Source organism: Moschus berezovskii, chromosome 1 (genome assembly GCF_049115385.1).
Source record: "Moschus berezovskii isolate FMDL1 chromosome 1, NW_MosBer_1.0, whole genome shotgun sequence".
Classification (NCBI taxonomy): Eukaryota; Metazoa; Chordata; class Mammalia; order Artiodactyla; family Moschidae; genus Moschus; species Moschus berezovskii.
The window spans coordinates 152,821-180,082 of record NC_142460.1 but is presented as its reverse complement, the minus strand read 5'-3'; the positions used below and the strand labels follow the sequence as shown (position 1 = coordinate 180,082).

The 27,262-nt window shown below is 50.0% G+C and overlaps 1 protein-coding gene across 3 annotated transcripts in view; it reads left to right on the top strand.

Moving 5' to 3' along the window:
• Nucleotides 1-878: 878 nt before the first annotated feature.
• PRDM15 (PR/SET domain 15) overlaps nucleotides 879-27,262 on the top strand; it is a 64,985-nt gene continuing 38,601 nt past the window's right edge. Inside the window, exons 1-5 of one of the 3 annotated variants that reach the window (XM_055414357.2) lie at nucleotides 879-987; nucleotides 13,094-13,139; nucleotides 13,655-13,748; nucleotides 15,279-15,432; nucleotides 17,671-17,923. In XM_055414357.2, the coding sequence (XP_055270332.2) occupies nucleotides 13,103-13,139; nucleotides 13,655-13,748; nucleotides 15,279-15,432; nucleotides 17,671-17,923 (538 nt within the window). In that variant the 5' untranslated portion in view covers nucleotides 879-987; nucleotides 13,094-13,102. Of the gene's footprint in view, nucleotides 992-13,093; nucleotides 13,140-13,654; nucleotides 13,749-15,278; nucleotides 15,433-17,670; nucleotides 17,924-25,266; nucleotides 26,034-27,262 lie in introns of those variants that run through there. The other 2 variants (XM_055414362.2, XM_055414370.2) reach the window with 2 other exon arrangements.

Sequence of the window (27,262 nt, the reverse complement as noted above, 5' to 3'; positions counted from 1 at the left end):
GTGGGGAGGTTGAGATGGATGGAGAGTAACATGGAAAAATGTGCTGTGTGACCAGGGAACTCAAAACAGGGGCTGTGTAAGAACCTAGAAGAGCGGCATGCGGAAGGAGACGGGAGGGAGGTTCTGGAGGGAGGGGACATGGGTGCACCAGTGGCTGACTCTTGCTGATGTTTGACAGAAAACAAAACTCTGTAAAGCAACTACCCTTCAATTAAAAAATAAATAAATTAGAAAAAAAGAAAGTTTGACTCTCTTTCACCTCCCCTCCCCCCACCCCCAGGAAATTAAGTCTCGAGGGAGCCGTCAGAAGAAAGGTCCGCGCGGGGTGGGGGTGTGCGAGCTGCCAGGCGACCCCGCAGGCCCGTCGTGGGTATCTGGACCCGCCGCGCCACGGGCGAGGGGGCGCGCGCGGCCGCTTGACGCCCCCTCCGGCCCCGGGGAAAGGGCAGCCGGAATCCGCCACGCGTCTGCCGGCCGATCCGGATCCACACCGCCCGTTCACCCAGCGGCCGGTCCACGCCTCGCCCGCGCCCAGCCACGGTCCAGTCCACGCCGCTCCGGGTCCCCGCGTCCATGCGGTCCGCAGTCCCTGCCCCGTCCGCCGGTCTGTGCCACCTCCCCTCGGTCCACACGACCCGCGCCCTGCTGCTCGCTGGTCCATGCCGCCCGCTTCCGCGTCCACTCCGCCTACTCCCAGGCTCTGCAGTCCACGCCGCCCGCTGCCCCGTCCACGCCACCCGCTCCCGGCCCGCCCTGCCCGCTCCCCAGCTCAGACCACCCGCTCCGCGGCCACACCGCCCAGTCCGGGCCCAAGCCGCCCGCTCCCGCTCTCCTGTCCATGCTCTCGCGTCCACGCCGCCCGCGCCCCCCGAGGACTACAACTCCCACAATGCCCCGCTGCCGCCCCCCGGCTTCCGGTGCTGCGCAGTTTCCGGAGCGGATCGCAACCCGGAGTCCGGATCCGATCCCGCTCTGCACATTCCAAAGGCAGGTAAAGCACGGGCCCCGCGCCCGCCGCCCGCCCCCGCGCGCGCCGCCCCGGCCGGCCGCCCCCGGCCGGCCGCCCCCGCGCGCCCCGGCCCGGCCTGCCGCCCCCGGCCCCGCCCGGCCCGCCGCCCGCCCCGGTCCATCCGCCATGCCGCCTGTTCTTTGTTACATTCGCCGGCTGCGGGCACCGTGGGCGATCGGAGTCAAAACCCGGCTGGATTTCCCGGAGCCGCTCCGGGATCGCCCTGCGCGCCGCCCGCCCGCCCGGCCGCCGCCGCCGCCGGCCCCGCCGCGGGCCCCGCCGCGCGCCGCCCCCCGCCGCCCCCCGCAGCCCGGCCGGCCGGCTCCCGGCGCGGGGCCGGGGCCGCGCTCGCCCGTGGGCGCGGCGCGGGGGTCCGCCGCCCCCGGCCCCCGGCCCGCGGTCCCGCCCCCGGGCGCCCTCGTCGCCGACGGCCCCTCGTGATGTCACGCTCCCCTGTCCTGGGCCCAGCCTCCGGGGGCGCACGGGGAGGGTCCCTGGAGCCCTGGCTCCTGCGATTACAAAGGCAGACCCCTGAATTTGGGCGATGGGGCTGCCCACCGCACCCCCACCCTCAAGAGCACCCTGCATCCCGTTTGTGGAAACCCTTGCGTGGCAGAGGCAAGATAGTGAAACCCATGGACAGGTGACATGTGCCCGCTCTCCGGGTGGGTGGCCGTGCTGGGAAGGGGCGCGCTGGCCCCGCCCTGGCGCGGACAGGTGGACCAGCAGGACGTGTGGCCTCTGGAGAGGATGTCGGATGGCTGAGGGTCAGCTTTGAGGGGACAAGTGGAACCACCCTATGGAAATATCCACCTACCTGATGGTTACAGTTATTATGTGTTTATTAAGCTCGTAATGTAGTGGATGAGATTTTTTTTTAATCCACAAACGCTCAGAAATTGCCCCTTCCCCACCACTGGGTACACCATGGGTAGATTAAAATGGTAGAAAAAAGTGTGTGATCAGAGACACGTGGACCCGTGTACATAGTTCAAGCAGCCAGCCCACGAATACCACGTTTGCCTAAGCCACTCTCATAAAATCTGGACTCATCAGATCAATTTGGAGAACACTGTTAAGTTCCTGGAAGTATTTTTAAGGATGAAAAGTAAATGAGCAACTGGTTTTGTGACAAATCTTAAGAGGCAACAGTGTGAGCTCTCCCTGGAACCTGTAATGATGTGGACACTTTGTTTTTATAAGTCAGACTCCCCCTTTCTCTCTCTGCCCCAATACACACACATCACTACCATATTTTGTTTCAAACCTGTATATTTTCACATTTTCCACATTTTCACTGCTTCACTCTGCTTCTCTGCATTTCCTTGACATCACTACCTTATGGTGGTGAATGGTTAAGAAAACTGCAGTTTGAATTTGAAGAGGAAAAATCGTCGGATTTATCCTATGTAGTTTTTTTCTCCTATATTTGATTCATATTTTTGCAGAAAAGTTGCCAACAAAGAATGAAGGAGTAATATGTTCTATTTTGTAAACAGAAAAAAACATATTTTTCCAGAACACCCATTAAAAAAAAAAAAAACCTCAACTGCAAGGCTAATAGCTTTTCTGGGAATAATTGTATTTGAGAAAGAACTCCATTAGCTTGGCATATACGTCTCACATACCATTGTCTGTGTAGAAGGCCAGGAGAACACTGCACCCATTCTGCAGATTTAAGAGAGAATGAAGGCAGCTGTTTCTTGGACATGGGATTTGAGAGGCTGAGATTGTGAGCAGGGACTCAAATGCTTTCTCAGCCTCCTTTTCACGGTTGTGACCCATGACAATACTTGCTGAGTTCATCTCACACAGTTCATGTATGCCTGCATTCATCAACCATCCATCAAGCTGCTGTCCCTTGCTGGGTGCTGCAGAGAAGGAGAGAGAAGGCCCTGCCCCATGGATCGAATGTTCTGGAGGGGAGGAGATGGATAGTGGTTGGAGCCTGGAGGAGAAGGCAGGAAGGGTGGCAGGTGGAGGTGGGAGTTTGGGTAGGGGTGGGCGCACTTGGGCAGTGGGCACGCAGAAGGTCTATCTGGGGAGGGGATGGCTGAATGGAAACCAGTGTTCCTCAGTGGAGATCTGGGGTGAGGGCAAGTGCAAACGCCCTGGGGTGGCCGCAAGCTTTGTATGGCCGAGTCAGGGCAACACAGGCTGTACTCTACTCAGAATTCACCCTGAGAGCCATTTCACCCCTGGGGCTTTGGGCAGGGGTCCAGCAAATCTGTCTTTCCCCTAGAAACCAGGTGGAGGCAGAGGGGAAATGAGGTGTCAGGACAGGACAAGTAGTGTTTCTAGAGTGAGGCAGACCTTGCTGCTGGACTGGTGGGGAGTGTGCAGAGGGTGACAGGTGTTCAGGCTGGGGCGTGGTGGGGGGATCAGGGCCCAGTAGACCAGCAGCATTTTTAAACTGCCCCTCAAGGTGGGAGAGACACTTGCCCTGCGCGCCCAGCCCTGGTGCTCACCTTCCTGAAGTGCTCCCAGCTTAAGAAAGGTCCCTCCCGTCATCCAGGACATGGCGACCCCCAGCCCCCGTCTCGGTGTGGGCTGTGGTCAGTGCACAGGTGTGTGGGCATCACAGTGTCTGGGAGACCTCAGGCACTTGTGGTCGCTAAGTAGTGACAGAGTTCCTGCCCTCAAAATTGCTTGTCTCTGGAGTAGAGCCTTCTGCACTAACATCTGTGAGAGCAGAGGATAGGAGCAGAGCTGAATCAAATCCCACCATACGTGAGTGGACTGGGGAGAAAGCCCCATTTACCTCATTAAACCCAGCTTGTATATCAGGTGACTGGTCATCGCTGTGGGCAGCATTTCCATTTTGATCAGTGGTGTCCCAGTTATTGGAACGACAGCTCAGTCCAGGAGAAGTTACCACAGACTAAGGGCCCTAGAAAATCAAGACCGGTTTGATCTATGTGCGTAAAAGGTGATCCGTAGTCACTTCAAGCACCGGTGTAACACGTGGGGTTTGACATCTGCAGTGATGGAAACAAACGCTGGTAGAGACAGAAGCGCCTCCTGAGCGGGGAGAAGAGCTTGTCCACATACCCCGTGACCGGATGTCACGCCCTGGTGCTTCGATTCCAATAGACATGCTTAAAGAGCCACATAACTATTTTAAGAAGTACATATTTATAATATGCGGGAAATTACGTCCCTCACAGCGGTTTCAAGTAAGGCTGAGCCACTTATACTGTCAGGCGAAGGGCAGGAAATAGCATTTCGCACAACACTTTTGTGGGACCATCGGCAAAGAGGAAGTCATGCCTGGACCCAAGCGTCAGGTGGGGTCGGGGCCTGGGTGGACTCGGGCGTGGGAGGTGCTGGCGAGTGACTGTGGGGAGAAGAAGCTGGTCAGCCACGTCTGGCGTGACCCAGAGCTCAAGTGGGGTGAAGAAAAGGATGTTTAGTGATGTGCGTCTTGACTTGACATGGTTTTCAGTCAGCTCTGGGGGCAGGACTCAAAGTCAGCGGAAGAAGAGGACAGGGGCGGTGTGTACGGGTGCCACTCACAAGGAGTTTTGATGTGAAAAAGTGAACACAGGAAACAGGCTGGCAACAGGCATGTGTCCATCACCAGCCCAGCTGCCGTTGCCCCCTCCACCCCGTCCAGGACTTGCCGCTGATCGGACCTGGAGGCAAACCCTGGTCATATCGTTGCATCTGTAAACATTTCAGTCTGTGTCTGTCCAGGAGAAGGACTCTAAAAATAACCGCAGCACCTAAAACCTGGCACCTTAACGTGGTCAAAATCTGGCCAGATACCCACTCGGTGTTCAGATATCCAGCTGTCCAGTCAAAGTCATCTGTGCTTTATTTCCACTGGGATCCAGACCACTCCCACCCACTGTGCTGGAAGTCGCTTTTAAACCACCGTGATTTGGAGATCACTGTGGCTACCCAGGCGGCTGTGAAAAAGAAGGCAGAGATCCGTGTTTGCTTCATCCACTTCCCACGGGTGGTACCACCGTGCACAGCTCCGGTACCGGCTGACAGCAGGAATGGTGTCCTTGATGGGGTCCAGACACAGGACACACCAGCCCTGTTGGAGCCCTCTTGTAGCCTCGTGCCCTCTGTCCACCCCAACCCCTCCTGGACCGCCACCAACCACTCAGTGCTCTAGTTCCCTTCTCGCTGATTTTGCCATTCCAAGAACATGAACAGGATCACACACTATGTAACTGCTGGGGATCGGCTGTTTTCACCCAGCAGCATTCTGGAGACTCATCAGGGTCTGTCGTGTGTCAGGAATTCCATGTTTTCAGTTGCTGACTAGTATTCCAGACTGTAGATGGGCTCCAGAACCAGTCACTCAGTGAGGCACTCTGGGTTCTCTCCAGCTGGGGCTGTTAGGAATAAAGCTGCCCCCAACAGTCATGTACAGGCTTTTATACGGCTGTAACTTTCCATTTCTCTGGGATGACCACCCACCCAGTGCTATTGCTGGGTCATAGGCCATGTTGATTTATCAGAAATTGCCGAATGGAATTCCGTTCCCACCAGGGCACATGGGCACCCCAGTCTCCTCATCCCCACTGATCTGAGAGATATGTAGTGGTGTCTCATTGTGGTTTGTACTTGGAGGCTAATGATGTTGGACATCTTTTCATGTGCTTGTTTGTCATTCCAGTGTTTTGGTTGGTGAAATGTCTGTTATGTCTTTTGCTCACTTTATAAATGGGTTGCTTGCATTTTTATCCTTGGGTTTTAAGAGTTCTTTGCGTATCTTACATATGGATACATGGTTTGTTAAAATGTCTCTGGGTCTTTACTTTGTTCATCCTCTTAACAGTGAATTCTGTAAAGCAAAATCTTTAAATTTTGGTGAAGTCCCATTTATCAGTTTTCCTTTAGTAAACTGTGCTTTTGGTAACAAGTCTAAAATCTGGCTAGCCCTAGTTTCCAAAGATTTTCTCCTATTTTTCTAAAAATAAAAAAAAATTTTATCCTTTTTAGTTTCTTATATATTAGGAATTAATCCTTGTGTAAGACGTAAGGTCACAGTTCTTTTCTTTTTCTTTCTTTTTTTTGCCTCTGCATGTCCTGTTGCTCCAGCACTGTTGAAAAGACCATCTTTCTTCCGTTGAGCTGCTTCTACCCTTTGTTCAAAATCAGTTGAGCATATTTGTGTGACTCTGTTCTCCATTTCCATTGACCTATGCTTCTGTCCCTCCAACTAAACCCGAGTCCTCATTGCTGTTGCTTTATAATTAAGTTTGAATCAGGCAGGGTGATTCCTCCCACTCTGATCTTCCTTTTCAGAATCATTTTCTCACAGTTGTCATTACGGGGGCTGCCTTATAAACCTCAGTTGTCGCAGAGAACATCTGCCCCACATCACCCCTCCTTTCAAACCGTTTCTCACCAAGTTACAGGTCATCCTGACCTGTAACAGGTCAGCCTAACTGACACTCAGGATGAATCTGGTTTCCGGACAATTACTGTGGTCCTCCAGTGATCACAGTTGTTGTTTGTTTTCTTTTGGCAGCCATGTAAGTTTTAAAAAGATTTAAGGTTAAGCAACTGTTCTCAGATTTGAGTTACATCAGAATAACCTAAAGGTTCGCAAATACCTTAAGGTTTGCAGAGTATGGAGATCCCAGCCCAGAGAGGCTGCTCCAGCAGGTCTGGGGAGGGACCCAAGAATCTGCCTTTTCAAGAAATTCCCCGGTGGTGCTGGTGTTACTGTTTGCTAGTCCAGGGACCACACTTTCAGAACCACTGGTGTAAGGTACGTATCTCCAGGATCAGTAGTTAAAATGGCTAAATCGCACACTTTGTGAATTTTTCTGCCATTTTTCCCTACAACAGTACTATCTACAGTCCCTTATTCTAGGATTTCTTTCATGCTGGAGAAGTCTGGAATCTGAACTTCCCTTCTACAAAGGAGCATTCCACGCACCAAAGGGATTTTTCCAGGATAGCACAGACTTCAGGAGGCTTCTTTATAAAACCTAATTATGACATACACATCACTGATGTAATCTGCAACAGTGCAAAGCTGAAGGCCTCCTTGCTAAAATCTGGAACAAGTGTGTCCACTCTCACCACTTCCGTTCAACATAGTTATTGGAAGTGCAGGCCACAGCAATCAGACAAGAAAAAGAAAAGGTGTCCAGACTGGAAGGAAGAGGTAAAATTGTCTTTATATGCAAGTGACATGATACTATATATAGGAAAACCTAAAGATGCCACTTCTTCATGGATCACAGCCTTGTCTTGGCAAAGGGGCTTGTGTAACTCAGTGACGCTATGAGCCATGCCATGCAGGGCCACCCAAAATGGGCAGGTAACACTGAAGTGTTCTGACAAAACATGGTCCACTGGAGGAGGGAACAGCAACCCATTCCAGTATTTTTGAACTCAGATCATGGCATCTGGTGTCATCACTTCATGGCAAATAGAGGAAGAAAAAGTGGAAGCAGTGAAAGACCTTATTTTCTCGGGCTCCAAAATCACAACAAACCTTTGTTGGCAAAGTGATGTCTCTGTTTTTTTTTTTTAAATGACAAACCTAGATAACAGATTAAAAAGCAGAGACATCTCTTTGCCAACAAAGGTTCATATAGTCAAAGCTACGGTTTTTCCTGTAGTCGTGTATGGGTGTGAGCGCTGAACCATAAAGAAGGCTCAAGAACTGATACTTTCAAATTGTGGTGGAGAAGAAGACTCTTGAGAGTCCCTTGGACTGCAAGAAGATCAAAGCAGTCGACCCTCAAGGCCATCAACCCTGAATATTCATTGGAAGGACTGATGCTGAAGCTCTAATACTTTGGCCACCTGATGGGAAGAGCTATGGGGTCGCACAGAGTCGGACACGACTGAAGTGGCTTAGCAGCAGCAGCAGCATACTAATCAAAACAGCTTGGTATGGCACAGAAAGAAACCTGTGGATCAGTGAAACAGAGTAGAAAGCCCAGAAATAAACCCAAGTATCTATGGTCAATTAATTTTCAACAAAGGAGGCAAGAATGTACAATGGAGAGAAGGCAGTCTCTTTAGCAACTGGCATTGGGAAAGCTGGATGGCTACATGTAAAACAATGACGTTAGACCATGGTCTCTCACTGCACATGAAAATAAACTCAAAATGGCATAAAGACAAGACACCAGAAAACTAGAAGAGAATATAGCTCAAACACTTTTTGACGTAAATCGTACTGATGTTTTCTTAGTCTCCCAAGGCAATAGAAATAAAAGCAAAACTGAATGAATGGGATCTAATCAAACTCATAAGCTTTTGCACAGCAAAGGAAACCACAATGAAAAGATAACCTATGGAGTGGGAGAAAATATTTGCAAATGATGCAGTTGACAAGGGCTTAATTTCCAAAATATGCTGCTGCTGCTAAGTCACTTCAGTCGTGTCCGACTCTGTGCGACCCCATAGACGCCAGCCCGCCAGGCTCCCCCATCCCTGGGATTCTCCAGGTGAGAATACTGGAGTGGGTAGCCATTCCCTTCTCCAGGGAATCATCCTAAGCCAGGGATCGAACCTGGGTCTTCTGCACTGCAGGCAGATTCTTTACCATCTGAGCCACCAGGGAAGCCCAGGGATGGCCAATGGGCATGTGAAAGGATGCTCAGCATCACTAATTGTTAGAGAAATGCAGATCAAAACTACGGGGAAGTATTACTTCATACTGGTCAGTATGGCCATCACTGAAAAGTCTACAGATAACAAGTGATGGAGAGGGTGTAGAGACAAGGGGACCCTTCTATGCTGTTGGAGGGAATGTCGGTTGGTACAGCCACTATGGAAAAAACTATGGAGGTTCCTTAAAAAACTAAGAACTCGCATATGATCCAGCAATCCCTGGGTATATCCCTGGGAGAAAACTGTAATTCAGAAAGGACTGAATTTAGAAGGACTACTTATAATAGCCAGGAAGTGCACTCCTTGAGAGGCCAGACCAGAGGCAGGTGGCCACACCAGGCCTCGAGAAAGGCTAGAGTGGCTCCCGTCATTTGCACCCTCTGATGCTGCCAGCTCTGTGGGAACCCTGTATTCTGCGACGATCTGGCTGCAGTTTGGGGAGTGTTCTTGAGAACTTCCTTGAACATGAGCGGGTTTTGACCAGTGGAGGGGGCTCCTGCCAATGGGCAGACGGTTCTCAGGCCCCTGGAGGCACCTCGGCAGCTCATGAAAGTGGGTTTCCACGTGTTTCTTCCTCTTTTGCTCTGTGACCAGCTGGTACCCACATTCCAGACTGACCTCTGACCCTGCCCGTGCAGGCCATCAGGCAGGAAGCCCCAAGTTAAACATGCTGAGCCACCTGAGCCATCTTGTAATGGAAAGGAGTGCTCCCAGGAACAGAAGATACTGTGCTGTGTTTGGGGGAAAATATGCCCTGGTTATGGATCCTTGGCATTTTAAGGGGAAATTGGAAATCCCGTCTCTCTGCCTTGTTTCCTTGTAACTAATTGCCTTCCGTGGTGGAATTTTCAACTCTGTCTTCTACTCTGCTCATGAAATTATGTGCTCAGCAAATCTGCATTTTCATTTGGACTTTGCATTGTCTGCTGTTCATCCTTTAATAGCTCCTGGGGATGGGAATGGGGCAGAGGGCATGTGGAATCAGCATTCAGGAAGTATGCCAGCCCGCATTCTTCCCCAAAATGGTACCACAGATGGTCTTGGCCAGGAGTGGGATACAGGAAGGATGTACTGGGTTGACTTAATTGGGGATGGAGGGGTGAGAGGAAAGAGGAACTGTTATTGAGTGGCACACACCAGGTGTATCTCCCTTTATACTCCCCCCAAAACTATATGGGGTGGGCATCTTAATTTCCCTTTTATGGGTCTGGAGTCTGAGACCCCAGAATGAACATGTTCAGATTGCCCACAAATATATAGGTAGTGGGGCTGGGTGCGACTGCCTGCTGTGGAGGTGAACCTCAAGGTTGAACTGGAAATAGAAGTGACTGGATGTGATAAAGGTTTTGTGGAAAGCAGGGGGGCTCCCCTCCATGATGTTAGGTGGTGCCTTAGTCCCTGAGAGAAGTGTGAGAAATGTGGTGTTACGCAGAGGTTAGCAGGTGGAGAAAAATAGAGGCCGTGTGAGACGAGGCTGCCCTGGAGGCGTTCACAGTCCTGTGAGGGAGGGAGAATGGAAGTGGCCATGTGAAAACTGACTTTCTTTAAATGGCAGTACATTAAAAAGACTGAGATCATGGCATCCGGTCCCATCACTTCATGGCAAATAGACGGGGAAACAGTGGAAACAGTGACAGGCTATTCTCTTCGGCCCCGCAATCACTGTGGAGAGTGACTACAGCCGTGAGATTAAAAGACACTTGTTCCTTGGAAGGAAAGCGATGACAGACTGGTGTGTTAAAACGCGGAAACATCACTTTGCTGACAAAGGTCCGTATAGTCAAAGATGCAGTTTTACCAACAGTCATGTATGGATGTGAGAGTTCGACTGTAAAGAAAGCCGTTCAGTCGCTCAGTCGTGTCCGACTCTCTGCGACCCCATGAACTGCAGCAGGCCTGGCCTCCCTGTCCATCACCAACTCCCGGAGTTCACCCACACCCGTGTCCCTTGAGTCGGTGATGCCATCCAACCATCTGTCGTCCCCTTCTGCTCCTGCTCTCAATCTTTCCCAGCATCAGGGTCTTTTCAAATGAGTCAGCTCTTCACATCAGGTGGCCAAAGTATTGGAGTTTCAGCTTCAACATCAGTCCTTCCAATGAACACCCAGGACTGATCTCCTTTAAGATGGACTGGTTGGATCTCCTTGCAGTCCAAGGGACTCTCCAGGGTCTTCTCTACCACCACAGTTCAAAAGCATCAATTCTTCGGTGATCAGCTTTCTTCACAGTCCAACTCTCACATCCATACATGACCACTGGAAAAACCATAGCCTTGACTAGATGGACCTTTATTGAAAAAGTAGTGTCTCTGCTTTTTAATATGCTGTCTAGGTTGTTCATAACTTTCCTTCCAAGGAGTAAGCGTCTTTTAATTTCATGGCTGCATTCAATATCTGCAGTGATTTTGGAGCCCAGAAAAATAAAGTCAGCCACTGTTTCCACTGTTTCCCTGTCTATTTCCCTTGAAGTGATGGGACCAGATGCCATGATCTTAGTTTTCTGAATGTTGAGCTTTAAGCCAACTTTTTCAATCTCCTCTTTCACTTTGATGGGAGTGCTGAAGAATTGATGCTTTTGAACTGTGGTTTTGGAGAAGACTCTTAAGAGTCCCTTGGACTGAAAGGATATCCAACCAGTCCATCCTAAAGGAAATCAGTCCTGGGTGTTCATTGGAAGGACTGATGCTGAAGCTGAAACTCCAGTACTTTGGCCACCTCATGTGAAGAGTGGACTCATTGGAAAAGACCCTGATGCTGGGAAAGATAGAAAGCAGGAGAAGAAAGGGGCAGCAGAGGTTGAGATGGTTGGATGGCATCACTGACTCAATGGACATGAATTTGAGCAAGCTCCGAGAGATAGTGTAGGACAGGGAAGCCTGGCGTGCTGCAGTCCACGCAGTCACAAAGAGTCGGATACAACTGAGCGATTCAACAACAATAACAACAACATTTATTTTACAAATGGAAGCGGATGGCTGCTAGGGAAAGGTTAAAGCCAGAGTTCACCACAGTGTCCTAAATCCAGAGCCATGGACACGCGTGGCTTGTTAAAAACAACATCGTTCTGGGTGAGGAAACATTTCAAGGCCCAAACCCATCCCACAATAAAGAGGACCGTACTGCATGTTGCCTTTGGAGCACAAAGTCAGGGAATTCCCTGGCTGTGCAGTGGTTAGGGCTCTGTGCGTCCACTGCGAGAGCCGGGTTCTATCCCTGATCAGGGAACTAAGATTCTGCAAGCCACATGGTGTGACCAAAAAAGCAAAATGGAAAAAAAATTTTTTTTCTAGTCACAAAGTCAGTCTCTGTACATGGTTTAGGGGGCTGTTAGCTGCTGCTGCTGCTAAGTCGCTTCAGTCGTGTCTGACTCTGTGCAACCCCATAGATGGCAGCCCACCAGGCTCCCCCGTCCCTGGGATTCTCCAGGCACGAACACTGGAGTGGGTTGCCATTTCCTTCTCCAATGCATGAAAGTGAAACGTGAAAGTGAAGTCGCTCAGTCATGTCCGACTGTTAGTGACCCCATGGACCACAGCCTACCAGGCTCCTCCGTCCATGGGAGCAGGAACTGTCTTTAAAAATGCCAATGGAGGGGGACCTCCCTGGCAGTCCAGTGGCTAAGACTCCATGCTCCCAATGCAGGGGGCCTATGTTCAATCTGTGGTCAGGGAGCTAGATCCCACATGCCTGGTGCAATCAAATAAATAAATACTGGAAAAAAAAAATGCCAGTGGAGCACTGAGCTGAGCTTCCTGGCTTTATAGCAGCTTCCCACTTGGTAGCTATTTTACACACAGTAATGTATATATGTCAATCCCAATCTCCCAATACATCCCACCCTCCCCTTCCCCCACTGTGTTCACATGTCTCTACATATGTGTCTCTATTCCTCCCTTGGAAATAGGTTCATTTGTATCATTTTTTTTCTGGATTTCACATATATGCCTTCATATGTGAAATTTTTCTGTTCCTATCTTTACTCTGTATGACAGACTCTAGGTTCAGAAGCACAGGGAGCTCAGCTCGGTGCTCTGCGGAGACGTCGAGGTGTGAGATGGGGGTGGGAGGGAGATCCACGAGGGAGGGGACATAGGCATACATGTAGCTGATTCACTTCATTGTACAGCGGAAACTAACACAACCTCGTAATTATCCTCCAATTAAAAAATATTAATCATCAAAAATGCCAGTGGGAAAGAATGTAAGGAAGAATTGTATATATAACTGATGGAGAAGGGCACGGCAGCCCTCTCCCGTGTTCTTGCCTGGAGAGTCCCGTGGACAGAGGAGCCTGGTGGGCACGGTGCACAGGATCACAAAGAGCTGGACACGACGGAAGTGACTCGGCACGCATGCATGTGTAACTGAATCACTTCGCCGTGTAGCAGAAATTAACACCGCTTTGTAAATCAAGTTTACTCAATAAATTTTTAAAAAATGCCTTGGGCCCAGAGTTGCTCACTAATGCGGCGCTGTGTCCTGACAGGTTGCGGCGATGGCTGAGGACGGGAATGAAGAGATCATGTTCATCTGTAAGTGTTCCGGGGCCCGGGGCCCACCTTGACCAGGAGGCAGAGCCACGTGCTCTCCTGGTCTTTGTGCAGAGAAAAGCTGTCTCCCTTTACGTGGGATTTTCCCTGTTACTAAGAACACCGTGTATGACATGAATTGTGCTACCGTGTGGGTCCGATTTTAAAAGAATCTTCTTTCCCAGAATTCCCGGCAAAGGGCACTGGGGCAGGGGTGGCAGCAGACTCAGAAAGGTCATCCCGGGCTTTAGAAGGGTTTCTGACATGTTCGATTTATGAGAAACAGGTTACGTTGGTGAATTTTCATTTACTCTCATTCACGAAGACCCTGTCCTCCATCCCCATAAAGCTGACTCCGTCAGCCTTGCTGCGTGCCGTGGAGCTGGGTTTTTCTCCTGGGTTGCTCTCTTTTTGCACTTGTGGGGAGCGCTGTGGGTCACCCCCAGGCTGCGGGATGCTCTGTGGGCCTCTCCCTCCCCTCTTGATGCTCGCCCCCATACCAGGATGTCTGTTTGCAGGGTGTGAGGACTGCAGCCAGTACCACGACTCTGAATGTCCTGAGCTAGGCCCGGTGGTCATGGTCAAAGACTCCTTTGTGTTAAGCAGGGCCAGGTGAGTGACCCCCTCCAGCTGTCTTTACCATCCTGCCTGTCAAACAGGGTTGTCTGTTTATCTCATGTGACGAGAGCCTGGCCCCCTCAGTGTCTACACAAAGGGAGGAGACAGCAAATGAGGAGAGGGATTGTCGTCTTGTTTGAGGCCATCCGAGATCTCCATCCACTGCACTCTGCTTACCTGCCCCTGGAATGAGCCAGGGCATGTCGAGGAGGCGTCCGGGTCAATGTCTTTTATCTAGTTCCTGGTCCAGCTGGGGCACTGAGTTGGTTTACACACCAAGCGACCACGGCTGAGGCTGTAGGTCTGCTCATTCAGTCTGCCCTGCGCTTCGAACCCAGGCTTGCCGTCTGACACACGCCTGGTTGGGGGCTGGAGCTGTGGGCAGTGAGTGCAGGTAGCCAGGCACAGGGGGAATCACTGCTGGACGAGCACCTCGATCTGTGCAGGGGCTCCGTGGCTCTGCCAGTCCACTTTTCCCTGGGGGCGGGGGACTGTGTCCCCTGTGGGGTCCCCAGGTCGCAGCCACATAGTAGCTGTTTGGACGAGATGTGCCCCTGTCTGCACTTCGGTTGCCTCATCTGTAAAGAGGAGAGGGTGGCCCCTCGGACGTGGCTGTCACCATGACATCTGCTTTAGGAATGGGCTGGCACTCAAGCTGTCATCTTATCACTGCTGTTCCCAGAAGCCTCCCCACTGGTTTGACTGTGACTTACCTGTGCAGAGCAAAGAGATTCCTATTTTGGCCCGGAGCACAGATCTGACCAGCCCCTTCCAGACCCTTCAGCGGTTGCCCGTTGCCCACAAAGCTCCAGTGGGAGCCATTGGTCCTTCCCGATGGGTTCCTCGTCTCAACCAGCCTCCTGCTCCTCCTGTAAGGGGTCCATGCCCCACCCCAGACGTGGGTCAGGCGTGCCCTGGTCTTGGCTTGCGCTAGGTCCCCACCAACATGCCTCCCTTCCTCTCCCCCCAGGATACACGTGTCCTCTCCTTAACATTGCCTGAGTTGCCTTAAAAAGGCCGCATTCATGATGAACCCAGCCCAGTGCAGCCTCGCGGGAAACCCTCTTCTGGTCTTTGAAATGCACTGTCTTTGGCTCTTCTTGTCATTCCCGTGGTCCTTTGCGTGTGGCACCTCTTCGTGGTCTGTCTCTGGTCCTCCCTCCCTCTCTATGGGCCCATTTGGGGGGTGGGGTGGGGTGTGTGTGTGTGTGTGTGTGCACACGCATGCCCATTTGGGGGGGGGTGTGCGTGTGTGTATGCATGTGAGCACTGGCTCTGTCTCCTGGTGTGTGTGTGTGTGTGTGTGTGTGTGTGTGTGTGTGTGTGTGTGTATGCATGCATGTGAGCACTGGCTCTGTCTCCTGGCTGGGGAGTATAAACACATCTTCAAGTCACTGCCTTTCCATCAGCTGTTCTGGGGCCAGCGGGAGCAACCTTCTCCATCGTCCTAACCCTCTGGTGAGGGTGGCACCCTGGCCAGTGGGCACTCGGGGCCGAGATTCTCTTACGTGGTTCCATCTCTAGGTCATCCCTTCCCTCCAACCTGGAGATCAGACGTCTGGAAGATGGAGCTGAGGGGGTGTTTGCCGTGACCCAGCTCGTCAAGCGCACACAGTTTGGCCCATTTGAGTCGCGACGCGTTGCCAAATGGGAGAAGGAGTCCGCGTTTCCACTGAAGGTACAGGCTGGGCTGGTGGGGGCTGCAGCACCCATGTGTGTGGCCTCCCTTGCGTGTGGGTGGGTGAGGGTAGTGCTCACTGCAGAGTTCAGCGATTTATGAACGTCATAGAGACAGCTCTAGGTGTTGTAATTCTGCTGAATTTCAAAGACAGTGTTTCTTTTTCTTTTTTTTTTAGTTTATTTTTATATCACAAGAGAATGAGCTAAGTTAGTATTTTGCAAAACTCAGAAGAGTGTATTTAAAACATAGGCTAGCGTGGACCCCACCCAGCCACCCCGTGCAGGCTGTAGGAGTGGCTTTCTGTGGAATCTGCAGGACCATGTCTGGATTTCACACCTGTGCGGAGTGTAGGGAACTTTGCAAGGCTCTTTCGAAAGGAAGGTGTTTTGTGTTGATGAGAGACCAGTGCAAAATTTGGCAGCCCTGAAAAACACATCAGATGGGGGGGATGATGGCTTCTATGTGATAATGAGAAAAAGAAAATGGAAGAAAATCACAGGGAGGACTTGATCACTTAAAGTGAGACCCCCAGAGGCACCGTGAGGCTGGCATTGTGAGTATGGGTCACAGCTCTGGCCCCATGCCCAAAGGGCCCATGCCGCGGCCAGCCTTCAGAAACACCCATGAAATAAACTGAGAGGAACAGGCGCTGTGGGGCAGCAGGGAGCCCCAGAGGTAAGCTTTCCTGGAGACCCTGAGCAGAGACCCAAGTGTTTTGGGACAGAGATGATCCAGCTGACTGTGGGGACTCTACAGTCCTCGGAGAACTGAGTTTACAAGGCAGGTTCTAGTATGGCGGAGAGAAAGGAAAGGGACTTGATTTGTTTACAAAGAAAGAAAGGCTGTTTTATGTGCAGGAGTGATGTCAAGAGACCTGGGGCTGATGGGCGTAATGGCTGTGGGCCCGTGGTTGGCCACGGCCTTTGTGCCTGTTTTGGTTTTTTTCGGTGACTCAAGATTCTGAAGGTCTGTGTCTGGTATTGAGTTGTTCCAGCACAGGCTCAGTGTTGGGTACCTGGGTGCTGGGGGCCCCTTATGCCCACAGAAGGAGGCTAAGGCCAACTGGAAGCAGCCCCCATACCGACTGGGGGGCATTAGGCACCTGGCAGCCCCCTCCACGCCCTCCCCTCGCTTCTGAGGGCTCCAGCCTCAGAGGGGGTTCTCTAGCTCTTAGCAGTGGGGATCCCCTACATGAAAAGCCTAGAGAACAAGGGAGATTTCTTCCTATAATGAGCAAGCAACAATTGCGTCAGAAAATTGGGGAAGGGAGCGCTGTATTCCATGTGGTTACTTTGAACTTCAAAATATTCAAGCTTCTCCCCCTCATCCCTGCCTGCATTCCATCCATAAAGTTATGGTGCTGCTTTTTAGACGAGGGCACAGCTTATAAAGATCAAGGAATGGGACTTCCATGGTCCAGTGGTTAAGACTCCGCACTTCCACTGAAGGATGCACAGGTCAATCCCTGGTCTGGGAACTAAGATCCCGCATGCCATCTGGAATGGCCAAAAAGTCAATAAATAAACGAATACATAACTAAAATTTTTTAAAAAGGATTGAGGAGCTTTGCCAAAGTCATTGAACATACTTGCAACAGAACTGGGAGAAGAACTCAGGTGACCTGATAGACCTGGCCCAGGTATAGAGTTCAGGTGTTCCAATGACACCCTGGGCCAGGAGTAGAACCCAGGTGTATTCATGCCCACTTGAAAACTGATTAGAACTGAGTGTCCAGGTTCTACACCTGGACCACAGGTAGACCTTGGGTGTCCTCATTCCCAACAGGACCATGCATAGCACTCAGGGCTCCTGAGAACTCCTGACCTGGGAGTAGAACTCAGGCTTCCTCGTGCATCCTGGAACAGGAGCAGAGCACACGTGACCAGGTACCCGCCTGGACCACAGGTGGAGATGAGGTGTCCCAGTACCCACCTGAGAACTCAGGTCTCCCAGTGACACCTGACCTTTAGCTGTGCCTCCTGCTTCCCTTTTGCCTGTGACCAGCCTGCCCTGTTTCGGGGGTCTTCCCCTGCCCTCCCATCTGTGTGGACACCCATCAACCTAGAACAGGTCCATTCAGTGCTCTGTTTGGCCACTGATGTGGCAGTGTCTAGACTGGTCACTCAGCAGCCCCTTGGGCAGACACACACACACACACACGTGTGCATGCTGACACACACACTGGTGGATAACCAGCCCCCACCCGGCCCTGCGCTGGGCTGCGCTCCCCGCTAGGTGTTCCAGAAGGACGGGCACCCCGTGTGCTTCGACACCTCCAACGAGGACGACTGCAACTGGATGATGCTGGTGCGGCCGGCAGCGGAGCCGGGACACCAGAACCTGACCGCCTTCCAGCACGGCAGCGACGTGTACTTCACCACCTCCCGGGACATCCCCCCGGGCACCGAGCTGCGCGTGTGGTACGCAGCCTTCTACGCCAAGAGGATGGACAAGCCCATGCTGAGGCAGGCCTGCCCTGGGCTCCAGGGTATGTGGTGGCCCCCTGCCCCCAGCGTGCCCGCTGTCCCTCTTCCCCTGCCTCGCACAGCAACCTGATTTTAGTGAGAGGCATCTGGCTGGGCAGGCCTGCGGGGGCGAGGAATGTAGATGGGTTGGTTGGGCTGCATGTTGATTGCCCGGCCTGAGAGGCTGTTAGAAGAGCTCCCCCCAGGCCAGACTTGCTGGCGGCAGCTCCATTCCCAGCTCGTCCTCTGGCTTCCCACTTCACTCACCTGCCCATCCTCTGGGGTCAGGTTATGGTCCCAGGGTTTTGGGCAGAGGGAATGGAGCAGAGAGGTTAAGAAACCTGCTTTGAGTCACAGAGCAGAGAGTGAAGGAATCAGGATTTGAACCCGGATTCTGGCTCCAGTAGCCTTCTCCTAGAGGTTGGGCTGTGTATGTGTGTGTGTGTGTGTGTGTGTATGCACATCCACGCATGTGTACACATGTGTATGTGTGGGTGGGGTCAGAGACAGACTTAGTGGACACCTGTGGTTCACCTGCATCGAACTGGAGAAGCAAATCAGATGCAGGGCTTGCCACCCCGAACTGGGGCATCTGACCTTGTGAGGGGGCCAGTGGACTTAAAAAGTCTTTTCCACCCCCATTGTAGGTCCTTTGGGTGCATGTCCTTCCCACCTGACCTTGTGAATGGCTTCCATGTGGTGCTGTGACCTGGGTGAATGGGATTTCACACACCCCACCTGGGACAGCCTGGGGCGGACACGCTTGTGGCTGCCTCTAAGATGAATTCCTCTGGGGGAGAAGCAGACACTGACTTTCCTCCTGACCCCAAACCACAGGATTCTAACAAGGAAATGATCTCTTTTGTTTTGAGCACTGTGGGTTACAGATGGCTTGGTAGGGCAAGAGGGGTAACAAGTTTGGGGGGCTCTGGGCTATCCCATGACCCTTGCATCGTAGCTGATGTTTGGGAGCCACTCCAGGTGGACTTGCCCAGCAGTATCAAGGAGGGAGGGGTCCATGAGGCGGCCCACATGGTTGGTCAGAGCACCACAGACCAGGGCTTAAATGAGAGAAGTGTACTGTCTCACAGTCTGGAAGCCTGAAGTCCAGGATCCAGGTGTGGGTAGGGCTGGTTCCTCTGGAGGTTGGGAGGGAGGGTCCTTTCCTGGCCCCTGTTCCAGCTCTGGTATTGCTGATGGCCCTTGGCCATCCTTGGCTGGTCGCTGCATCACCTCGTCCCTGCGGGGATCGCTCCCTGGGTCTCTGGGTCCTCTCCCTATGAGGACACCAGCCACTGGATTTAGGACCACCCAAATCCAGTCTCACCTGCCTTGCCTTGGTTACTTCTTCAGAGCCCTTACCGAGAGCCTCTGGGTAGATGTGAATTTCCAGGGCCTTTCTTCAGTCACTACAGGCTGGGTGCAGGTGGTGGTGTGCTGAGCTTCTGGGGGGTCCCCCAGGAAAGACAGCTGCACATGGGACCTGATGGCAGCAGAGGGTTTATATCTTCACAGGGATATTTGCAGAGGGACATTGGACTTGATGGGCCTTTCTTTATTTTGATAGGAAAGGGGACAGAAGGAATTTGGAGAGACCCTTGGTTTTTCACCAGACTGCTCCTAGACCCACCCTCTGAATTTGCTAAAACTGGGTACCTGGCCCTGCCCCCCAGAGGCACCCGAAGTGGGTGGGATGAAGCCAGCTCCCCCATTGCTTCCAGGGTCGCCAGCATCTTACTGACCTGGTTTCCTCATGTCCTGGATTCTGTATTCCATGTGACCAGCCTAGACTGCACGTCAGGGTTCAGTTGTTAGGGTCTGACCTATTGGTTGTGTCCTGGAGGTTGGCACATGCCTCATGACTCTCAAAGTCAAAGCCAGCACAGAGGTTATTGCCCCATATTTGAGTTTCTCCTTCATCGATCACAGCCTTGTCAGTGCAGAGGAGCATGTGTAACTCATTGGAGGTATGAGCCATGCTGTGCAGGGCCACCCAAGATGGATGTGTTATAGTAGAGTTCTGACTAAAAGGTGGTCCACTGGAGGAGGGAATGGCAAACCACTCCCGTATTCTTGCCACAAGAACCCTATGCACAGTATGAAAAGGCAAAAGGATATGACACTGGAAGATGAGACCCCAGGTCAGAAGGTGTCCAATATGGTACTGGGGAAGAGTGGAGGGCAATTACTAATAGCTCCAGAAAGAATGAAGCGGCTAGGCCAGGTGGAAACAACACTCAGTTGTGGATCTGTCTCATGATGAAAGTAAAGTCCAGTGCTATAAAGAACAATATTGCATAGGAACCTGAAATGTTAGATCCATGGATAAAGGTAAATTAGGTGTTGTCAAACAGGAGATGGCAAGAGTGATCATTGACATCTTTGGAATCAGTAAACTAAAATGGATGGGAATGGGCGAACTTAATTCAGATGACCATTATATATATCTACTGCTGTGGGCAGCAGTCTCTTAGAAGAAGTGGAGTAGCCCTCATAATCAGCAGGAGTCTGAAATGTAGTACTTGCGTGCAATCTCAAAAACGACAGAATGATCTCTGTTCATTTCCATGGCAAACCATTCAATATCACAGTAATCCAAGTCTGTCCCCCAACCAATAACGCTGAAGAAGCTGAAGGTTCTTCATAGGTTCTGTGAAGACCTACAAGATCTTCTAGAACTAACACCAAAAAAAAGATACCTTTTGCATCATAGAGGATTGGAATGCCAAAGTAGGAAGTCATAAGATACCTGGAGCACAGGCAGGTTTGGCCTTAAAGTATAAAATGAAGCAGGGCAAAGGATAACAGAGTTTTGCCAAGAGAACACGCTGGTCATAGCAAACACCCTTTTCCAACAACACAAGAGACAATTCTAAACATCAGTTCAGTTCAGTAGCTTAGTCGTATCCGACTCTTTGCGACCCCATGAATTGCAGCACACCAGGACTCCCTGTCCATCACCAACTCCCGAAGTTCACCCAAACTCATATGCATCGAGTCAGTGATGCCATCCAGCCATCTCATCCTCTGTCGTCCCCTTCTCCTCCTGCCCCCAATCCCTCCCAGCATCAGAGTCTCCAATGAGTCAACTCTTCGCATGAGGTGGCCAAAGTATTGGAGTTTCAGCTTCAGCATCAGTCCTTCCAATGAACACCCAGGACTGACCTCCTTTAGAATGGACTGGTTGGATCTCCTTGCAGTCCAAGGGACTCTCAAGAGTCTTCTCCAACACCACAGTTCAAAAGCATCAATTCTTTGGTGCTCAGCTTTCTTCGCAGTCCAACTCTCACATCCATACATGACCACAGGAAAAACCATAGCCTTGACTAGACGGACCTTGGTTGGCAAAGTAATGTCTCTGCTTTTTAATGTGCTGTCTAGGTTGGTCATAACTTTCCTTCCAAAGAGTAAGAGTCTTTTAATTTCATGGGTGCAATCACCATCTGCAGTGATTTTAGAGCCCCTACCCCAAATAAATAAAGTCTGACACTGTTTCCACTGTTTCCCCATCTATTTGCCATGAAGTGATGGGACCGGATGCCATGATGTTAGTTTTCTGAATGTTGAGCTTTAAGCCAACTTTTTCACTCTCCTCTTTCACTTTCATCAAGAGTTCCTTTTCACTTTTTGCCTTAAGGGTGGTGTCATCTGCATACCTGAGGTTATTGATATTTCTCCCGGCAATCTTGATTCCAGCTTGTGCTTCATCCAGCCCAGCGTTTCTCATGATGTACTCTGCATATAAGTTAAATAAGCAGGGTGACAATATACAGCCTTGATGTACTCCTTTTCCTATTTGAAACCAGTCTGTTGTTCCATGTCCAGTTCTAACTGTTGCTTCCTGACCTGCATACAGGTTTCTCAAGAGGCAGGTCAGGTGGTCTGGTATTCCCATCTCTTTCAGGATTTTCCACAGCTTATTGTGATCCACACAGTCAAAGGCTTTGGCATAGTCAATGAAACAGAAATAGATGTTTTTTCTGGAACTCTCTTGCTTTTTTCCATGATCCAGCGGATGTTGGCAATTTGATCTCTGGTTCCTCTGCCTCTTCTAAAACCAGCTTGAACATCTGGAAGTTCACAGTTCACGTATTGCTGAAGCCTGGCTTGGAGAATTTTGAGCATGACTTTGCTAGCGTGTGAGATGAGTGCAGTTGTGCGGTAGTTTGAGCATTCTTTGGCATTGCCTTTCTTCGGGATTGGAATGAAAACTGACCCTTTCCAGTCCTGTGGCCACTGCTGAGTTTTCCAAATTTGCTGGCATATTCAGTGCAGCACTTTCACAGCATCATCTTTCAGAAATAGACATCACCAAATGGTTAGTGCCGAAATCAGATTGATTATGTTCTTTGCAGCCAAAGATGGAGAAGCTTTATTCAGTCAGCAAAACAAGACCAGGAGCTGTAGCTCAGATCATGATCTCCTTACTGCAAAATTCAGGTTTAAAGTGAAGAATGTAGGGAAAACCACTAGACCTTTCAGATATGACCTAAATTACATCTCTCATGATTATACAGTAGAAGTGACAAATGGATTCAAGGGACTAGATCTAGTAGATGGAGTGCCAGTGCTAGTGAAGAACTATGGACAGAGGTTCGTAATATTGTACAGGAGGCAGTGACCAAAACCATCCCAAAGAAAAGAAATGCAAGAAGGCCTAGTGGTTGTCTGCAGAGGCTTTACAAGTAGCTGAGAAAAGAGAAGCGAAAAGCAAGGGAGAAAGGGAAAGATATACCCAACTGAGTGCAGAGTTCCAGAGAATAGCAAGGAGAGGTAAGAAGGCCTTCTCAAGGGAACAGTGCAAAGAAGTAGTGAAAATAATAGAATCGGAAAGACTAGAGATTTCTTTAAGAAAATTGGAGAGATCAAGGGAACAGTTCATGCAAAGATGGGAGCCATAAAGGACAGAAATACTAAGGACCTTACAGAAGCGGAAGCGGTTAAGAAGAGGTGGCAAAAATACACTCAAGAGCTGTACAAAAACGGTCTTAATGACCCAGATAACCATGATGGTATGGTCACTTACCTAGAGCCAGAGATGCTGGAATGTGAAGTCAAGTGGGCTATTTAGGAAGCATGACTACAAACAAAGCTAGTGTGGGTGATGGAATTCCAGCTGAGCTATTTCAAATCCTAAAAGATGATACTGTGAAAGTGCTGCACTCAATATGCCAGAACATTTGGAAAACTCAGCAGTGGCCATAGGACTGGAAGAGGTCAGTTTTCATTACAATTCCAAAGAAGGGTGGTGCCAAAGAATGTTCAAACTACCACACAATTGTACTAATTTCACATGCTAGCAAATAATGCTCAAATTCCTTCAAGCTAAGCTTCAGCAGTACATGAACCAAGAACTTCCAGATGTACAAGCTGGATTTAGAAAAAGCAGAGGAACCAGAGATCAAATTGCCAACATGTGTTGGATCATAGAAAAAGCAAGGGAATTCCAGAAAAACATCTGCTTCTGCTTCATTGACTGTGCTCAAGCCTTTGACTATGTGGATCACAGTAAACTGGAAAATTCCTTAAGAGATGGGAATACCAGACCACCTAACCTGTCTCCTGAGAAACCTGTATGCAGGTCAAGAAGCAACAGTTAGAACCAGACATGGAACAACAAATTGGTTCAAATTTGGGAAGTAAGTGTGACAAGGCTGTATATTTTCACCCTGCTTATTTAACTTCTATGCAGAGTGTTTCATGTGAAATGCCAGGCTGGATGAAGCACAAGCTGGACTCAAGATTGCCAGCAGAAATATCAACAACCGTAGATAAATGCAGATGATACCACTCTAATGGCAGAAAGTGAAGAGGAACTAAAGAGCCTCTTGGTGAAGGTGAAAGGGGAGAACGACAAAGCTGGCTTAAAATTCAGCATTCAAAAGACTTAAGATCATGACATTTGGTCCCATCACTTCCTGGCAAATAGAAAGGGAAAATGTGGAAGCATTGACAGATTTTATATTTTGGGGCTCTAAAATCACTGCGGATGGTGATTGCAGCCATGAAATTAAAAGGTGCTTGCTCCTTGGAAAGAAAGCTATGACAAAACTAGACAGCCTATTAATAAGCAGAGATATCACTTTGCTGGTGAAGGTCTGTATGGTCAAAGCTATGGTATTTCCAGTCTGGATGTGAGAGTTGAACCATAAAGAAGACTTGAGTGCCAAAGAATTGATGCTTTAAAATTGTGCTACTGGAGAAGATTCTTGAGAGTCCCTTGGACTGCAAGGATATCAAATCAGTCAATCCTAAAGGAAATCAGCCCTGTATATTCATTGGAAGGAGTGATGCTAAAGCTGAAGCTCAGGTACTTTGACCACCTGATGGGAAGAGTCACCTCATTGGAAAAAAATGCTGATTCTGGAAAAGATTGAGGGCAAAAGGAGAAGAGGGTGGCAGAGGATGAGATGGTTAGGTAGTATCACTGACTCAATGGACACGAATTTGAGCAAATTCCAGGAGATAGTGAAGGACAGGGAAGCCTGGCGTGCTGCAGTCCATGGGGTTGCAAAGAGTCAGATCCAACTTAGCAACTGAACAACAACAATCAGAGTGACAGTTGTGCTGTTGGCTTTTTTTACCTGTAGGAGAGCTCCTTAATCGGGGGCTGAGTTTGATAGAACAGATCTTAATGAAATCACCCTGGAACCATGTCATCCAGAACATCTGCCTCCCCACCCTGTCCTGACTGCTTTTGTTCAGGAACACCAGGGTAGCCGTGACTCCACCTCTGGGCTTCTAAGAACATTGGGCGCTATTAATAATTACACAGATGTTATGCCAGTTTGCAGAATAGACATTTAAATACGGAAGGAAGTATTTTTCCTTCCACCTGAAAGAGCAGAGACACACACTTCTTTCAAAACTTAATCTATATATATATATTTTCCCTGGTATTGGATTTACTTTCCTAATCACATGTTTTCATTGAATGTCCATGAAGGTTAATTTCTCTTCTTTACACACACCTGAGCCCATTGGCCGATGAAGGAGGCGGCCCAGGAAACCTCACGGTCTCAGCCAGCAGGTGTGTAGGGTTTAGACTCAGCTGTCAGCGTCAGATTTTCAAAATCACTTTCCCAGTGAAAGAGATGAGCTATAAGTACATTTCCTAACACTTGAGAACTTCTTAATTACATATAACATCACCATCTTAACGACTCTTGGCATTTTTGCTTGGCATTTTCTAGCAGTTTTTAAAAACCTGCACAGTGGGCATATAGTTTTCAAACAATACATTAGTGATTTTAGTGGGCAGTATTAAGAGTTTGGACAAATGTCCACAGTTGCGTGAGCTCCATTGCAATCAAGATAGAGAATGGTCTAGGACTTTCCTGGTGGTCCAGCAGTCAAGCGTCCTTGCTTCCAATGCAGGGGGCCTGGGTTCAATCTCTGGTCAGGAAACTAGATCCCACATGCTGCAACTAAGACCCGGCACAGCCAAAGAAATTAAAACATAAACATTCAAACTCATTTTTTTTAAAAAGATACAGAATGTTCTCATCACCCCCGAAGGTCCCTCGTATGACCCCATCCCCTGGCGACCAGCATCCATCCTGTCCCTGTTCTCATGCCATTTCTCTTCCATTGTTTAAGCAGCCGTGCGTTTCTGCGTGGCTGAGGCCCTGCCGAGCATGCTGACACACCGCGTGCTCAATCTTCATCACTTGTTCGGTGACTCTCTGCTGGGAGCCTTCCGTGTCATCGCTGTCTCTCCCACAGCACCGTTTCATTTTGCATAGATGCGTCTCTCTTGTTGGACATGCGCAGTTGTGATCAGGAGTTGCCTCCTGATCGTTGGCTAATATTTTTTTTTTTCTTAGAATTTTTACCTTTTAAGATAGTTTTTGTGAAATAGAACACTGCCCTCAGTGAGAGGAGAGCAGTCATGACTGGTTCTTCTAGTTGGTCCTGTCAGCCCCGCTTCTGGACATCAGGCTGAAGAGAAAGGTTTCCTGCCCCAGGTCAGGTCAGCGTGAATTCCACCCCCGGGCGGGGACCTCGTGGTGCAGTGACCGCAACTCATTTGGGTTAGAAGGAGCTGCCCGCTCACCCCTCTTCAGCCTCCTTCTCTGAAACTCTCCTGTGCAAGAGTACTCCGCCCTCTTTAGACCATGTGTGTTGGGGAAGGTGAGTGAGATATGGGGTTTTGGTTTCAGTTGTCCCCGTCTTTTCCTGATGCTCTTCCGTGGATTCCCCAGAAAGCAGGTGCGGGCGAGAACAGAGGCTGAGCCGGAGGGCAGGTCCTGAGACCATACCCTGCTTCCGTGCTGCTCGCTCTCCGCCTTTTCTGTTCTAGTTTTGGTATAGCTGAAAATTTCACATCCACTTACATTTCTAATCTCGTGTTATCCGACGAAGACTCAGAAAATGCACGCAAATACTTGTAGCGGTGGTCTTCGATTTTCCTCCCATCTTTTGCAGCCTTATTGCTGGTTTTTGATACAGAAAGAGGTGTGCTTTTTTCCCGCTAGTAACTGAAGGCATGTGGAAATCACAGTCCTGGAAGGTCTTGCTTTGTGGGTGGCCCCAGCGTGTATTGATGGGTGTTGTGATGGGTCCTGAGTGTCAGCACAAGCTGCAGAGAGACAGGAGTGGAGGTGGCGGTGAGAGCTGGTGGCCCCTGTCCAGCCCTGACAGGCTGCCACGTGGGGTTTAGAGAAATCAGTCTCCTAGGCTGGGATATCATGAACATCCATTTGCTTTGAATGTCCATGTTACAGAATCCAGGCTCATACTGCTCGCTGCATGAGCAAGTCAATCAAGAGACAGTCGTTGGGGCAGGAATAGCCACTTTATTTGGAAAGCCAGTAGGTCGAGAAAATAGTGGACCAGTGTCCCAAAGAACCGTCTTCTCTGAGTTAGAATTCAGGCCTCTTTTGTACTAAAAGGGGAGGGAATGAAGGTAAGCATTTCCTGGTTCCAGTCAGCCTCCAGAGGGGATGTGTTAATTTTTTCCTTCCCGCAGCCATTCACAGGTGAGCCTGGTCAGTATGTTTCCTGTGAGCTAAACAAAGGTATTTCAACTTAATGTTCATAACGTGAGAGGCAGGGTTCCCAGGGATGGACCATGATGTGTAATTTAAGCTTAGAGGCAACACCCCTTTAGTGATTAACTTGTGGGTGCTTGTGTGCTAAGTCGCTTTAGTCATGTCTGACTCTGAAACCCAGTGGGCTGCAGCCCCCAGGCTCCTCTGTCCATGGGATTTTCCAGGCAAGAATACTGGAGTGGGTTGCCATTTCCTACTGCAGGGTATCTTCCCAACCCAGGGATCAGACCCGTGTCTCTTCACGTCTCCTGCATTGCAGGTGGATTCTTGACCATTAGTGCCACCTGTAATAGAAAACAAAGGTTCTTC